Raw genomic sequence first — 15,212 nt, forward strand, 5'->3', positions numbered from 1 at the left:
GCTACCTGGCAGGGGGCTCACTAGGACAGAGTAACATCCAGTCATGCTCTTCACTTGGATGGCTGTAGCAGACGGGCGCCCCCATACTGCCATATACCTACTTCACTTTCCTGCAGATGTGTGGGGAGGCAGTCAGCATGTTCTTACCTGGGTGGGACAAAGGTAGCCGCAGCTCCAGATAGCTGAATCAAGCAGCACAGGGCTAGCAGCAAAGCAGAGCCAAAGTACCCCCAGCAAAGCAACGAATCCCATGGGATCCCAACTCCTCAACTCCCAGCTGCCCCCCCCCCCATTAGGTGTTGTAGAAGTGAGGGGAAAACAGAACCCTGTCCTAACATGCCCAAGGAATGGAGACACCTAGATCAAACCAGAGAAGAGGCTTTAATCCACCAATGCTCTATGGCACAAGATACTAGCACAGTTCCAGTCAGCAGCCTGAGTACTTACATGGGTAGGAAAGAGCCAGGGTCAGAGGAGCCACATACAAGGCACAGGCAGCCACCAGCTATCAGAGGTTGGGAAGTGGCTGAAGGCGTCTGTGGTTACAGTTCTGACCTGGGCTCCAGGATGCTGTGTTCCATGGCAAGGTCTTCCAGTGGGGCCTGCAGTCACTCGCTGCTCCTGGCCTGGAGAAAACCAGGATGGTGCCCTCTTCTGGGTGATGTGGCAAGGAAATGTTACCAGACCCTTATTCAGGAGCCAGCGCATCTTCAAGTCACCCACTAGGTGGCATCTTGACTCTCACTCTACAGAAGCTGGCTCTAAGCACAGGTGGGCCCACCAGCTGCAGGGCAGAACTTGGAGGGTACCAGAACAGAGGGAAAGCAGTTGAGGGGCTCTATAGAAGCTGAAGTCACCACCACCTCTTGCATCTCCAGCACTACACTCAAGTATGCATTAGCCAACTAGTGGTGCTAAAGTAGGGCAACAGGAGAACCTGGAACTGTTGCCAACCCCCTACTCAAAGACAGGTAAGTATAGCAGTTCTTTATGGTTAGATAACTATTTTAGGTAACTAGGGAGGCTTGGACAAATGCATCTTGCTAGTCTGCTCTTTTTTCCCCTTCAATAGCCTGTACCTAGCCAGGAGCCCTGGTCATCCAAGAGTGCCCTGCTCCATTAAGGAGGAGCAGATGGATCAGAGAGAATCTCAAGCTCTTTATGGTGTTTAGGTGATGTCAGGGAACATGGCAGGTGAGGCAGGACAACACACCACCTTGGCACAGAAGGCATGCACAATTCATCCCATGGCAGTGGAGGGAAAAGGGACCTGGTCAGACAACTTCTCATTAAGGAACACAGATAGGAAATGCCAAAGCAGCAGGAAGTATCTGAGCAGACAGAAGTTGGGATGCTGGGGGCAGGGTGAAGAGACTCACAGCACTTGCACTATATATGTATGGGACAGGGTTTAAACTGAGGCTATCAGGGCAAGAACTAAGCATAACAGTGAATGCTGCTGTGGAGGCCTGGTAAGTTTCCTGCTCTGGTGCAGGAGCCAAGATCCACTACATGGGGATAATGCAAATACTATTAGTAGTGAAAAAGCAGAAAATAGCACCTCCTGCCCAAAGACAAGGCAGGTCAAAGTCCATCCTCGAGGAGTTCTCACAGTACTCTGTGCAGCTGTGCACGCAGGTTACCGGTGGCATCAGAGCCCAGTGAAAGGGAGTAAATGGCTGCAGTCTCCAAAGCAGTGAAGAAGCAAGGCCAATTCCCCCAGTCTCTCTGCAGGCCTGAAAACAGTGCAGGGACTGTGGGCACCATTCCAGACGCACCTGGAGTGGCAGAAGCACACTCTACCAGTTCATTCATTCATCACTCTCGGTGTGTTTTCACAGACTCAGTGCTTGAACTTTCCCTGAGGGAGAGAAAAGGAGGTAGGCACTGGAATCAGTGACTGCAGTGATTCACAGATGCCCAGCACATCCCTGGGCAGGTACAGAGGCTTCCAGGCCAAACTAGCCAAGACAAACTAAAGGGAAGCAGGCAGACTAGGTAGAAAGCTCCCCAGCCCCACAATACAGATGGTGTGGTAGTTTCCCCTGCTGGTGGAGAAGCAGCCAGTAGATCCGGTCAGTATCAGACTCCTGCATTCTGAGTCCAAGTTCCGGGCTGCAGGATCACTGGCACCAAGGGGAGAAAAGGGCACAGCAGAATGGTAGTGGGGAGGTATACCATATGAGCACATACCAACCATTTTCAAACAAATGCAAGAGACACCTGTAGCTAGTGACAAATTTCTCCCAACTATGAAAATTTCTGTGGCTACTACCAGGCCCACCAGCTCAGAGAGGACAGGTCTGCAGGAACTCACCAAGAAGAGAAATGTGAGGAGCCATCTGGGGTCCCTCCATTCTGGCCTCCCATGCCTGCAGAGAGGAGGAAGTGCAGTCATTGAGCTAGTAGGGATCCACAGCCAGACAATCCAGCATGCACCTTGCTAGCCACAAGCCAAGGGGCAGGGAGACCTTGGGACAAGACAGTCCCTGCCTGACTGGGTGAAACGCCTGGCTGGGCTCTGGCCCCTTCTGGGGCAAGGAGGGAAGCAGCATTACAGGGAACAACCAGGCATTCTCCAGCTGCAAGCCCTCTTCTGGGATCAGTGGCTTTTCGTTGGTTTGGTGGATGGGAGGCCTGGCCTAGAACTGCCCCCCCCCCCGCACCCCGGTGGTGCAAAACACGGAGAAGTACCAGCGCCCTTGCATGGTAAAAGGCGTCCAACAGGGACGGACCAGGGCCCCAACAGTGATCCAGTGAGTCCGATCTTTCTCCCGCGGGGCCGGATGCAAACGCTTGGGTCCTCGATCCGGAGCCCGGCTGGAGGCTCCCTGAGCAGCACCCAGGAAGGCCACGCCGCCTCCGGGGGCCCCGACACTAGCAGGCCGGAGCCAGGCCGCGCCGGGCAGAACCCCGCGCGGGAAAGCCTGGAGCCTCAGCCGCCGCCGGCACCGCCCGCCGCAGCGCGCGCTCTGCTCGGGCCGGGCCGTACCTGGGCGGCAGCAGAGCGCGGTGACGGCGCCGCCGTAGACGCGCCAGGCGAGCTGGATGGCCACGAGGCTGAGGCCGAGCCAGAGGAGCAGCAGCTGAAAGAGCGCCGCGCGCAGATCCTGCGCCTCCCACTCGGCCGCGAAGTCCCGGCCCAGCCCGGCCAGGCCCCGCAGCGCGCGCGCCGGCGCCTCCCAGCAGCCCAGCCACGGAGCCGCCATCACCCCCACCGCCCGGCCCGCACTGCGCAGGCGCCTAGGATTGCTCAGCGCCGTCTCCAGGCCAGCGGGGCCGCCCCGAGCACGTGACCGGGGGGCGGGGCCGCGCAGCCCGCGTGGGTAGGTGGGTGGGCCCGCGTTGCTGCGCCTGCCCGCCCGCGCCGCGGCTTGCGTCTCTGCCGGCTGTGGCGGCCCCGGCAGCGGCGCCTCGGCTACGGACAGGGAGCGGCGAGGTCAGCGCGGGGCGGCGTCGGGCCCGGGAGCCCGAGGGAGCCGCTTGCTCTTGTCCGGGCCCGTGTCCCTGCTGCTCTCCGCCCGGTTCTCGGCTCGTCCCTGCCCCGCGCCTGTGGCCCCAGCCCGGCTCGGGGGAGGCGCTGGCAGTCACGCGGGGGGGCTCCCGCGGCCGCGCCCCTCCCGCCCTTTGCAGGAAGCGCTCCCGAGGCTGCTCTTTTACTTTCGTTTTTCCCTGGTCCGACCTGTGCCACCTTCGCGGCGTCGGTCCACACCGCGGTGTTAGCTTGTAAGGTGCCAGACCTCTTTGCTCCACAGCGCTGAGCGATACTGAATTAGACCCTTTCCTGAGTCTGAAGGGGCAGGACTATACCCTCAGAACAGGTAAGAGCACTGCTGCCCTGTCAGGGGGTAACATGGCATCCCACAGCTTGCCCTAGCCTTTGCGGCGTAGTGAGCAGGCATGGGTCTTGCCTTGGCAGTTTGGCATTCACTTTGCTTTGGGTTTGCCTGGGCAGCCGCTCCTTCACTTGCTGTAGCGCTGCACGGCACCACCAGCCACGATGCCCAAGAGGCAAGTGCCAGGCCACAGCACTACCCCTCCAGTCTAGGAAGTGTGCTAGCCTTGTGCAGACCCTGCTGCCAGATATGCTCCCCTGTGCACCCTCTGCCTTCAACCTCACTGTCTGCAGCACTGCTCTGCACCTGCAGGGACCCAAGAAGACCCCACCTGCCTTAGGTGGTGGTAGAGTGAAGCTAAGCTGGGCAGAAGCGGCCCACTTCCATGAGGTGTGTGGCTCTCATGAGAAGCGTGGGGAGCTTGGCTGGCTGTGAAGACCGGGGCTTTGGCCACCAAGTTTGCTCCCTGCCTTTTGTACATGGCGCATAGCATGAGAGGATCCTTTTGCAGATGCAGTGCAGCCTCCTCCTAGGCCCAGGAGCCAGGTGCCCCTTAGGCCCACTGTCAGATGGGGACACAGAGGCACAGGGAAGGAAGGAAGGGTGCACAACCAGAAGCAGAATCCAGATGTTCTGGCTTTTAGTGTATATCTCCCCATATCCTGCCATTCACCCCCCTGACTGCCTCAAAGTAGTTCTCCTGCAGGGTTTGACCTAGACCTGGTTTCCACACTGTCTGTGTCCCTGTTTGGCAGGAGCAGCATGCAGGCCCAGGAGAGCCCAGCTGAGATTGATGAGAGCCTCTACTCAAGGCAGCTGTGAGTGCCAGTGCTGAGTATTGGGGGAAAAATAGAAGGGAGCATGTCAGCCAACATGGCTGGAGCTGAGCATGAGGGGTGTTAACAAAGGGGGAAGAGGGGCATGAACGATGCATGCCCCCCCCCCGGTGGCTGGGGGGGCATGGCAGGAGCAAGGTAGCGCCGATGGTAAGCGGTGGGGGTCAACGACCACCCTCACACTGTCAGAAGCTGGGGTGGTGAGTGGCACTTGGCAGCACCTTTTTCTAGGGGGTGATCCTCTGCTTCTCCTCTGTTATATGGCAGCAGGAGGTATAGCCTGCTGGCCCCAGTAGTTGCCTGTTAAGCACTTGTGGACTGCAAGTATTGGACAGCCCTGTGCTAAGGCACCAAACCCTGGCAGGAAGAGGAGTTGGGGGCTCTTGAGCACAGTGTTCAGAGCAGGAGGAAGGGTGAGAGTTTCTGGGGCACAGGCCAGGGCAGGAGGAGGGTGATGGTCTCTGGGGCTGTGGCAGGAGGGGTTAGGCAATCCAGTCTTTGGGGGCTGTGGCAGAGGCAGGAACCAAGGGCTGCAGTGCCATGAGAAGGAGACCTGTTCACTGTGTGCACTGCTCTCCCTAGCATACCTGCCCTGTGCTCACCCTGCAGGTATGTGCTGGGCCATGAGGCCATGCATAGGTTGGCCAACACCTCTGTGTTGGTGTCAGGAATGAAGGGGCTGGGTGTGGAGATTGCCAAGAACATTATCCTGGCTGGCGTTAAATCTGTCACTGTGCACGACCCAGATGATGCCCAGTGGAGTGACCTCTCATCACAGGTAAGCTGATTGCATTGGCTGCCCTCTGCACTGTTCCAAAATCACCCCTTTTTGGAAGGTATGACCCATCCTGGCTTGTGCTGGTCTGGATTTGGACCTGGTATCTGGCCAACGGCCACGATATAGGACCCAGACTCTCTACCATATACTAGCATGGCAGCAGCCAAATGATTAACTCTGGGAGGGACACAGGTCAGGGGTATGGATTAGACTTTGAACAGAAACTGTCCCTCTGCTAAGGGGTATATTTCCAGGGTGGTGTTGCCCACGAAGTCAGCCTAACAGCTAATGCTAGACCCTGGGTAGGAGCTTTGCACTGGGTACTCCCAGGATGCTCCAAACTTCCCTTGAGAGGATGAGCACTGGAATATCATGGACATGGAGCATGCCAGAAAGGGAGCATGTGTCCCCAAACCAGGCATGACAGACCAACCATGGCCCTGTGGCTGTGGAGCCACCACAGCCTCCACCCACAGCCTTATGAATTAAATTCAGCTCTGCTGGACCAGTGGAGCTGCAACTGGCACTGTGTCAGCTGCTGTGTGCCTCCCTACTCACTATGCAGTGGTGGCTGTGTTTAGTTCTTCTTGTCAGAGAATGACGTGGGTCGCAACCGAGCCATAGCTTCCCAGAAGTGCCTTGCAGAGCTCAACAGCTACGTGGTTGTGACAGCCTATACTGGGGCCCTGTCTGAGAGCTTCCTGGAAGCCTTCCAGGTAAGGTGAGGCTGAGAGCCATTGGTAGGGTGGGCTCCAGGTCTTCAGTGGGGAGGGAACTGATGCCAGGGAATGGAGAGCAGCAGGTTTGAGTCAGCTTTCAGAGATGGCCAGTGTAAGCCATGAGCCAGCTTACTGCCTCCAATGAGGGCCATGGGGCTAGGGGGAGACTCCAACTTGTCCTAGGTTCTGGAATAAATTAAGCTCTAGCTGTCGTTTCCTTTTCCTGAAAAGCAGTTTTGGGATTACTTCTCATGTCAAAGAACAGCAAACAGTATTTGCATGTGATCTACCTCAAATCAACCCCGGGCACTCCGCAACTGCCCTGCAGCAGCAGTATCCAGCAGGACTGTTAGCTGGTGCCTGCAAAAGGCAGCAGTGTCCCTGGGTGACAGGTGTCATAGCCAGCTGAGCATCCATGGGAACAGTTGTGCAGGGATAGGCAGGGCATACCCTGGGAGCAAGTCCTTGTACTTAGACACAGAGCAGCTAATGGCATGGGAGAGCTCACCGCACTGAATCCTGGTGAGCACAGCTGACACTACAGCACTGATTGCACTGGGTACTAATGCTTGCTCCTGGTCTAGGTTGTGGTACTGACCAACTCCTCCCTGGAGGAGCAGCTCTGTATTAGTGACTTCTGCCATGCCAGGAACATCTGCTTCATCGTTGCTGACACAAAGGGGCTGGCTGGGTAAGTGTGCAACAGCCAGGAATCACCAGGGGCTGCAGTACAAGCAATCACAACTGCTGTCCAGCAGAGGGCATTGAGGGAGTGGGTTAGGGTACTGGCTGTGTAGGAGCTCCTGACATCTCCAGCATCTTTGATGCAGAGTGGCAGGGCAGGGCATTGTAACCTCATTCCTATCCCCTGGTTCTAGGCAGCTCTTCTGTGACTTTGGGCAACATTTCGTTGTCTATGACCCCACAGAGGTTGAGCCCGTTTGTGCCTACATCCAGCACATCTCACAGGTATGTCAGAGCTAGACAGTGCTCCCTACCAACTCTGAGACCGCTGCCAGAGAGTCACCAGCAGGGCTCCAGTACATCACTGTCCCTAATGTTACCTCATCCCCAGCTGCTCCCCAGCCTTTTGCTGTGTCTAGCATCTTCCATGGTCCCTGAAGTCCTCCTATGTCACCCACTGCCTCCACTGTTCCCTCACTGACCTCCTCCCTGAAGTCTCCTCAGTATCTTCTGGTGTCCTCTCGCTGCCCCCCAACTGTGACTTCCAACTCCTGACATCTCTTACCCTTGCTGCTCCAAGATCTCCGGTGTCCTCAAAGTCCCTTTAATGCCTTGAACCCTCAACTCTCCCAAAGACTTCTTTCCAGCCCCCTAAAATTTAGGATCTCCTCCTCTCCCTGACTTCCTCACTGCCTCTTGCCATTCCCTGAATCCTGCCCCCTGACTTGCTTTTCTTGGCATCCATGGGGTCACCAACCCAGCTGGGTTTTGCTAGTGCCATTAATTTTTTTTTCTAGGGCAACCCCGGGGTCTTAACCTGTGTAGACAAAGAAGGCCATAGCCATGGCTTTGTGAGTGGCGACTTTGTGACGTTCTCAGGTGTGGAGGGCATGACTGAGTTGAATGCCTGTGAGCCTCGTGCTGTCCATGTGCTGGGTGAGCCCCCATCCCCAAAACCCCATTGGTTCAAGTGGAATCCCAGGTGGAGGCAGCAAATTCTAGGGTGAACCTGGTCTGATGACTGTGGGGGCTGGGATGTACTTATCCATTGAAAACCACCGTATCTTTAGCCCTAACCCCCTATGGGGGCATAGAGAGTGCATGCAGCTTCCCACTGACTCTCTGTTCTGAACATAACCCTGTCGGTTAACACCACTGGCTTCTGGACTTGGTCAAGCCTGCCCAAACTGTACCTGAGCCCATGGTAGAATCCTCAGCCCTGGCAATGTGATTCTGGGCTGCATGGGCCTTTGCCCCAGTGGATGCTACTGCAGGTTTTGTTCTGGCCTGTGCTATAATATGGGGCAGAGCTGTGTTTGGGGAAGGTGTCCTTTGAGTGCTGGCTCAACCCAAAGCTGGGTGTGGCTCTGTCTGGAGCTAGGTCTGGCCCTCTCCTTGTGTTCTCTTTCCCACTGGCCCCACATGGGGATAGCTAGCCTTGTTTTCACACAAAAGCACCCCTTATGCAGGTACTATTTTTCCTAGGGGAGTACATGCTGGAGATCGGTGACACGAGCTCTCTCTCTCCATACCAACGTGGGGGCCTTGTCACTCAGGTGAAGGTGCCCCAGGAGCATTCCTATGTAAGTGTCAGACAGAAAGGGGGCCTGAAAATGTTTTTTGGGGGTTTTTTTCCCGTTGTCCAATTTATTATTATCATTGTGGTGAAGGGAGGGGGCGGGGTGCAATACTAAAAGTTTGTCTGGGGATGCTAGGAATCTGGGTATGGTACTGCCTGGCAGTACCCAGTTCATATCATAGAGCTAGAAGTTTGAAAGTTATTGACAGGTTAACCTTTTAGCTAAAATGGTTTCTTGCTGTGCTTCCTATCCTTCCATCACATTGGGATAGCCTGCTCTTGTGCCCTTTAATGTATGGCCTTTTAAAAGTACAGCCAGTTCTCCTTTTCCTCAGACTTTCCTCTCATAGAATTCTATGCACCAGTTCCCCAAGTTTGTTCAAGTTTGCTTTTTGAGAGTCCTGCTGCTCTATTCTGCTGCACTTTTCTTCATTTTGTTGCAGTGTTGAACTCCCATCATTACATGGTCATGCCTTTTAGGCATTTTGTGCATTTTACCTTTTAGATTTTCAACCAATTCCATCCTATTAACCATCATCAAACCAAGAAGAGCTTCTCTCTTAGCAGAAAGTTTCTCTACTGTCTGTATCAAAAGGTTTCGCACACATTCCAAAATCTTGCTGGACTGCCTATTAGCTGCTGAGTTTCCTTCCAACTGATGTCCTGGTAACTAAAGTTCCCTGTAAGCACCAGGTCCTGCAATTTGGATACTTCCAAATTCAGTTAGTTGTTTACAAAAAATCTTGTCCATCTCTTCCCCTTTATAGCAGGCACCCACTGGGACAGCCGCTTTGTTTCCCCCTTTTACCTCAATCTTCATACAATACTGAGAGTGCCCAGGTGCTGCTTTGGCCCTGTACTCAGATCCTTAGTGCAGAACCCACCTGTAGAGTACTCTGACTTCTCTACCCACAGGAGCCTCTGAGAGCAGCCCTGGCCAACCTGGAGATCAAAGATGCAGACCCTGAGAAGCAGCAGCGCTACCAGAGCCTGCACCTGGCATTCCAGGCACTGCATGTCTTCTGCAAGGAGCAGAGCCGACTTCCCCAGCCAAGAGTGCAGGTGAGGGCTTGCTACACTGGGCCCTGTCTACCTCTTGCAGGGCTGCTGCCCCATTGGGTTCTGGGTCATTTGTGCCCTGGCATTTCCTAGCCACATTGTCAGCACAGTGGGGTTTGTTCCTCTTCTCAGTGGGCATTCTAGCTCTGCCTAGCATGCTTTACCCAGGATGCATGCACCATCTACCCTTGTATGTGCCTAGCTATCAACTGGCCTGTGCCTATGCCTGCCCCTGCCCAGCAGGGTCTATGCCTTGTCTGTGCCCTCCTAGTGGAGGTCCATGTTCCATCTACATTTGATGCACGTCTGTTCTCTAGGTGGATGCTGAGCGGTTGCTGAAGCTGGCTCAGGACCTGAATGTGCGACAGGAGCCACTGAAAGAGGATCTGGTGCAGGCATTTGCCAGTGTGAGTGCTGGAGAGCTGAGCCCCATTGCTGCCCTTTTTGGGGGCCTGGCTGCCCAGGAAGTGCTGAAGGTAAGCAAGCAGGGTTGTAGGGTCTAGACATTACTTCCTGTAGACCTCCCCTTCTGTCCTAAGAAGGCACCTGTCCTGAGGTTAGCTGATAGCATGGCAGAGGAGCTGGGCTACATGTGGGTGCTGAGTGTAAAGCTCTGCCAGCAAGATGTAGAATGGGTGTGGACAAGTGAGCAGAATGAGCGGTGCTTATTAGGGCTGTGCAAAGTTTTGGTCGCCGATTTGATTTGGAGGAGATTCGGCCCAATTTGGTGGCTGAATCTGAATCGAATCAGGAGACCCCCACTCTTCCTAAGACAGAACACAAAGTGTTTGTCATGGGAGACTCCATCCTGAAGGGGACTGAGGGGACAATCTGCCGCTCCGACCCCTTAGCCTGGGAAGTCTGCTGCTTCCCGGGAGCCTGAATCCGAGACGTTGCGGAGAAGATTCCTGAACTCCTCTGACCTGCTGACCACTACCCTATGCTCCTTATCCACGTGGGCACAAATGACATGGCTTGGAGCGCTCCCAGCTGGGTCATGAAGCACTACAGGGATTTGGGAGCAAGGCTTTAAGGGTTGGGGGGCACAGGTGATGGTTTCGTTGATCCTCCCAGTTTCCGGCTACAGTCTGAGGAGGGAGAGGAGGATTGAGATAGTGAACCAACGACTGCAGCGCTGATGTCATCAGGAAGGGTTTGGCTTCCATGACAACAGTCTGCTCTTTGGTGAGAGAGCCAGTGAGCTGCTGGGAAGGGATGGCCTCCTCTCTCTGCTGGGGAAGAGGCTCTTCTCAGCCACACTGGCTGACCTACTCCACCGGGCTTTAAACTAAGCCTGATGAAGGATGGGGGGACTACTGCCACTGCTGGCCCACTGAGCAACCCTTGCACAGCCAGCAGGCCAAGGAGCTTAACAGAGCCCACCCCCTGCCCCAGCCCTGGAGCAAGCTGTAGGCAAGGCAAGGGCCCCCAAAGAGACACTTACGTGTCTGTACACAAATGCCAGGAGCTTGGGAAATAAACAGGAGGAGCTTGTCCTGCTTAACACAAATAATTACAATGTCATAGCGATAACAGAGACTTGGTTGGACTCTACCCATGACTGGGGCACAAGTATAGATGGCTATACCCCTGTACAGGAGAGATCAAGTGGACAAAAGGGACATAGGTGTAGCTCTGTATGTCAAGGAAAGCTACGCGTCCCTGCAAGGTGACATTGGTGCCCAAGGTGGATGACTGGAGACCCTCTGGGTTAAAATTCTTGGGGAACACGGCACAGGGGACACAATGGTGGGAGTCTACTACAGACCTCCCACCCAGGATCAAGACCTTGACCAGGAGTTCACCAGGGAATTGGCTGAGGCTGCATGCTTCTGGTGCATGGTTGTCATGGGAGACTTCAGCTACCCAGACATCTCATAGGAAGAGCACTCGGCCAAATCTGAGTGATGGCAAAGCTTTCTCTCATGCATGGATGAGCTCCATCTCACACAAGAAGTCCTGTGGGCCGACAAGAGGTAAAGCGCTGCTTGACCTGGCACTGGCAACTGGGGATGACCTAATCAGCAACCTAATGATTGAAGGGAAGCTGGGTGACAGTGACTACAAGCTGATCACCTTCACCATCTGCAAGTCAGTCAGCAATACAAAAGTCCTTGACTTCAGGAAAGCTGACTTTGATAAGTTCAAGAAGCTTGTCAGGCCCTAAAGGACCACAGCGCAAAGCGGGTGGGAGTTCAGGATGAGTGGTTGCTCCTCAAGGAAACAATCCTGGATGCGCAAGCAAAGTCTATTACATCTCGGAGGAAAGGCAGCAAAAGGGCCCTGTTGGCTCTCCAGGGAACTAGCAGACTTCCTGCGTCTAAAAAGACAGACCTACAAAGGATGGAGGGCTGGATCCACCTCCAAGGAGGAATATTCTGCACTGGTCTGGACCTGCAGAGAGTGAACCAGGAAAGCCAAGGCTGCAACGGAACTCCAATTAGCTACAAATATCAGGGACAATAAAAAGTCCTTTTTTAGATATGTAGGGAGCTGGAGGAAAAGCAAGTGCAACATTGAACCCAGATGGGATAACTGACCACCAACACTCAAGAAAAAGCAAACTTGCTAAATGGGTACTTTGCATCTGTCTTTCACCAGTACCATGGGATGCCCCTGCCCATTACGGGACAGGGTGAGGGAGATTCCTTGCCCTCCATCAATGCTGACCTCGTGAAGGAACATCTTGAGAGGCTGGACGCCTTCAAGTCAGCTGGCCCTGACTGTTTATACCCCAGGGTACTCAAGGAACTGGCTAGCATCATAGCTCAGCCCCTGGCATGGATCTTTGAGAACTCCTGGTGCTCAGGTGAAGTGCCCGAAGACTGGAAGAAGGCCAATGTGATGCCTATCTTCAAGAAAGGGAGGAAAGTGGATCCGGCAAACTTCAGGCCCATCAGCCTGACTTCTGTCCTGGGGAAGGTCTTAGAAAAGATTATCAAAGAGGCCATCCTTAATGGAGTGGCTGACAGCAACCTCCTGAGGTATAGCCAGCACGGGTTTGTTGTGGGTAGGTCTTGCTTGACCAATGTCATTTCCTTTACGACCAGGTGACCTATCACCTGGACAAGGGAGAAGAGATTGATGTCATATACCCTGACTTTAAAAAAGCCTTCTATTTAGTATCCCATGATCGCCTCTTGGCAAAACTGGCTTACTGCGGCCTCCAGTCCACCACAATCTACTGGCTGGGGAACTGGCTCTATGGTAGGACCCAGAGGGTGGTGGTTGATGGAAGTCAATCATTGTGGTGCCCTGTGACCAGTGGGGTCCCTCAAGGCTCTGTCCTTGGACCTACACTATTCAACATCTTCATTAATGATATGGACATTGGTGTCAGAAGTGGACTGGCCAAGTTTGCCAACAACACCAAACTCTGAGGTAAAGCACCACACCTGAGGACAGGAGGGCGATCCAGGCTGACCTCAACAGGCTCAGGAAATGGGTGGACGAGAACCTGATGGTGTTTAACACTGAAAAATGCAAGGTTCTCCACCTTGGGAAGAAAAACTTGCAGCATCCTTATAGACTTAGCAGTACTACGCTGGCTAGCACTACAGACGAAAGGGACTTGGGGGTCATAATTGACCACAAAATGAACATGAGCCTTCAATGTGATGCTGCAGCTAGTAAAGTGAGCAAAACGGTGGCTTGCATCCATAGATGCTTCTCAAGCAAATCCCGGGACGTCATTCTCCCCTTGTACTCGGCCTTGGTGAGGCCGCAGCTGGAGTACTGCGTCCAGTTTTGGGCTCCACAATTCAAGAAGGATGTGGAGAAGCTTGAGAGTGCATAGAAAAGCCATGCGTGTGATCAAAGGTCAGGAAAACAGACCTGATGACAAGAGGCTGAGAGCCATGGGACTCTTCAGCCTGGAAAAGCACAGGCTCAGTGGCGATTTGGTGGCCACCCGTAAGTATATCGGGGTGACCACCAGGAACTGGGGGAACATTTGTTCACCAGAGCACCCCAAGAGGTGACAAGGGCAAACATCACAAACTCCTCCATGTCTGTTTCGGGCTGGACATAAGGAAGAACTTCTTTACTGTCTGAGCCCCCAGGGTTTGGAACAGCCTGCCATCGGAGGTGGTTCAAGCACCTACTTTGAACTCCTTCAAGAGACATTTGGATGCTTATCTTGCTGGGATCCTATGATCCCTGGTGACTTCCTGCCCCTCAGGCAGGGGGCTGGACTCAATGATCTTCCAAAGTCCCTTCCAGGCCTAGTGTCTATGAATCTATGACTCATTAATCTCTCTGAATCGAATCGGAAGTCTCTGATTCAGTTTGGAAAGATTCAACAATTCGGCCGTATACACAGTTTTATATGTTTTTTTCTACATACCTCAAGGTAGCAGGCATGGCTTGTGAATGCTGAGGTAGTAGGGTGGATGGAGCATCCCGTGGGACTGTGGGGGAGTCCCCCACATGCTTGGTGGTGGACCCAGAAGTGGAACAAAAGTACTTCTGGTCTTTCCACTTCCAGGTCTTCCGCCAAGAGCGCAGGGAACCTCCTCTGCCCCCCTGGCTCAGTGACTGGTGCCTCCTGGGTTTTGAGGGGACACCCAGGGTCCCTCCGTGGCTGATCACAAAGCCAGGGGGCACAGCAGGGGTCTGCCGCTGAGTGCACAGGGGACGCTCCATCTGCCCCACCATTGCAGTGTTCACAAGCCACGCCTTGTACCTTAAGATACATAGGAAAAACATAAAGCTGTGTCTATGGCTGAATCACTGATTCTCCTAATCAGAAGTGAATCTTCAGATTCAGCCTAATTGAATTAGGACAGTGATCTGAATCAGCAAATCAAGTCACTGTCCCCCGAATTGGGCCAAATCCAAATTGAATACTGCCCACTTCACACACCCCTAGTGCCTGTTTCTGCAGAGGCCTCTGTGTTCTGCTCTGGGCTTCAGGAACACCTCTTTCCTCAAAGAAGAATGAACCTGGTTCCTTAAAGAAGGAAAAAACAAAACTTTTTCAAATTTAAATGATCCAACAACTCTACAATCCACAGTAATGTACTCAACTTATCCATCCACATACTTAATCCAGTGGAAGTGTCTGTTTTCTCCCATGGTCTTTCTTACTACCCTACTTCACAACTAAATACAGTGCAGCTGTATGGAGACCTTAAAGCTTTTTTTCTGCCTCCTAAGACTGAGGGAATATTTCCAAAACAGTAGCAGTGACCAATCTGATACCAGAACATACAGCTGTAGAGCACAAGAAGGATAGCTTCTAAACTCCAGCTGAGGGCTGCAGCCCTGTTCGGAACCTGTATATAAATGGTTTCTGCCACCATACCTACCCTGAAATTTGTAATCTAAAAGTTGCTGTTTCTTTTCAATCTCAGTCTTGCAAAATGGAAAAGCATATTCAGCCTTAAAACAACCCAGACCTTGTCATACAACAGGCTGATAAAGGGCCTGTCGTCATGGCCAAAACAGCTTATATACAAGGAAGCCAAGATACAAATTTCCAAAACAGAGTTTTTGTCAACTCTTGACAGAGAACCTCATCACACAGTATCAGGAGGAAGCCACCTCTAGAAACACAGAGGTGCTTTCACTTGCTTCTACTTCTCAAGAACTTAGGCCAGGCAACTTTTTCTTACTACCCAAAATCCACCAACCTGGCAATCCAGAGTACCCCATTGTCTCTGGCATTGGCACAATCACAGAGGGAGCTTCTGGCTATATTGCCTCTATCCCATTCTCATA

The 15,212-nt window shown here is 53.4% G+C and overlaps 2 protein-coding genes across 3 annotated transcripts in view; one reads left to right on the forward strand and one right to left on the reverse strand.

The window, feature by feature from the left end:
* Positions 1 to 362: 362 nt before the first annotated feature.
* TCTA (T cell leukemia translocation altered) lies at positions 363 to 3,245 on the reverse strand. The gene is made up of 3 exons (XM_090022320.1): positions 2,993 to 3,245; positions 2,318 to 2,372; positions 363 to 1,861 (listed from the first exon to the last, which is right to left on the reverse strand). The coding sequence occupies exons 1-3, from the start codon at positions 3,207 to 3,209 to the stop codon at positions 1,819 to 1,821; spliced, it is 315 nt and encodes a 104-aa protein (XP_089878446.1). The 5' UTR covers positions 3,210 to 3,245; the 3' UTR covers positions 363 to 1,818.
* Positions 3,246 to 3,354: 109 nt separating this feature from the next.
* UBA7 (ubiquitin like modifier activating enzyme 7) overlaps positions 3,355 to 15,212 on the forward strand; it is a 43,704-nt gene continuing 31,846 nt past the window's right edge. Inside the window, exons 1-10 of one of the 2 annotated variants that reach the window (XM_090022302.1) lie at positions 3,355 to 3,821; positions 4,592 to 4,654; positions 5,282 to 5,450; positions 6,032 to 6,166; positions 6,754 to 6,860; positions 7,048 to 7,138; positions 7,651 to 7,789; positions 8,339 to 8,436; positions 9,348 to 9,494; positions 9,809 to 9,967. In XM_090022302.1, coding sequence (XP_089878428.1) covers positions 4,599 to 4,654; positions 5,282 to 5,450; positions 6,032 to 6,166; positions 6,754 to 6,860; positions 7,048 to 7,138; positions 7,651 to 7,789; positions 8,339 to 8,436; positions 9,348 to 9,494; positions 9,809 to 9,967 — 1,101 coding nt within the window. In that variant the 5' untranslated portion in view covers positions 3,355 to 3,821; positions 4,592 to 4,598. The remainder of the gene's footprint in view (positions 3,822 to 4,591; positions 4,655 to 5,281; positions 5,451 to 6,031; positions 6,167 to 6,753; positions 6,861 to 7,047; positions 7,139 to 7,650; positions 7,790 to 8,338; positions 8,437 to 9,347; positions 9,495 to 9,808; positions 9,968 to 15,212) is intronic. The other variant, XM_090022303.1, reaches the window with a different exon arrangement.

Source organism: Crocodylus siamensis, chromosome 11 (assembly GCF_052110815.1).
Source record: "Crocodylus siamensis isolate JL-2025a chromosome 11, ASM5211081v1, whole genome shotgun sequence".
In the NCBI taxonomy this organism is placed as follows: domain Eukaryota; kingdom Metazoa; phylum Chordata; order Crocodylia; family Crocodylidae; genus Crocodylus; species Crocodylus siamensis.

Bases quoted from the DNA above. Each gene is read 5' to 3' on its own strand.
- TCTA (XM_090022320.1), bottom strand. From the start codon at position 3,209: ATGGCGGCTCCGTGGCTGGGCTGCTGGGAGGCGCCGGCGCGCGCGCTG. The intron at 2,373-2,992 runs GTACGGCCCGGC...TCCTCTCTGCAG, and splicing joins CGCGCTCTGCTGCCGCCCAG to GCATGGGAGGCCAGAATGGA. The intron at 1,862-2,317 runs GTGAGTTCCTGC...TCTCTCCCTCAG, and splicing joins TCCTCACATTTCTCTTCTTG to GGAAAGTTCAAGCACTGAGT.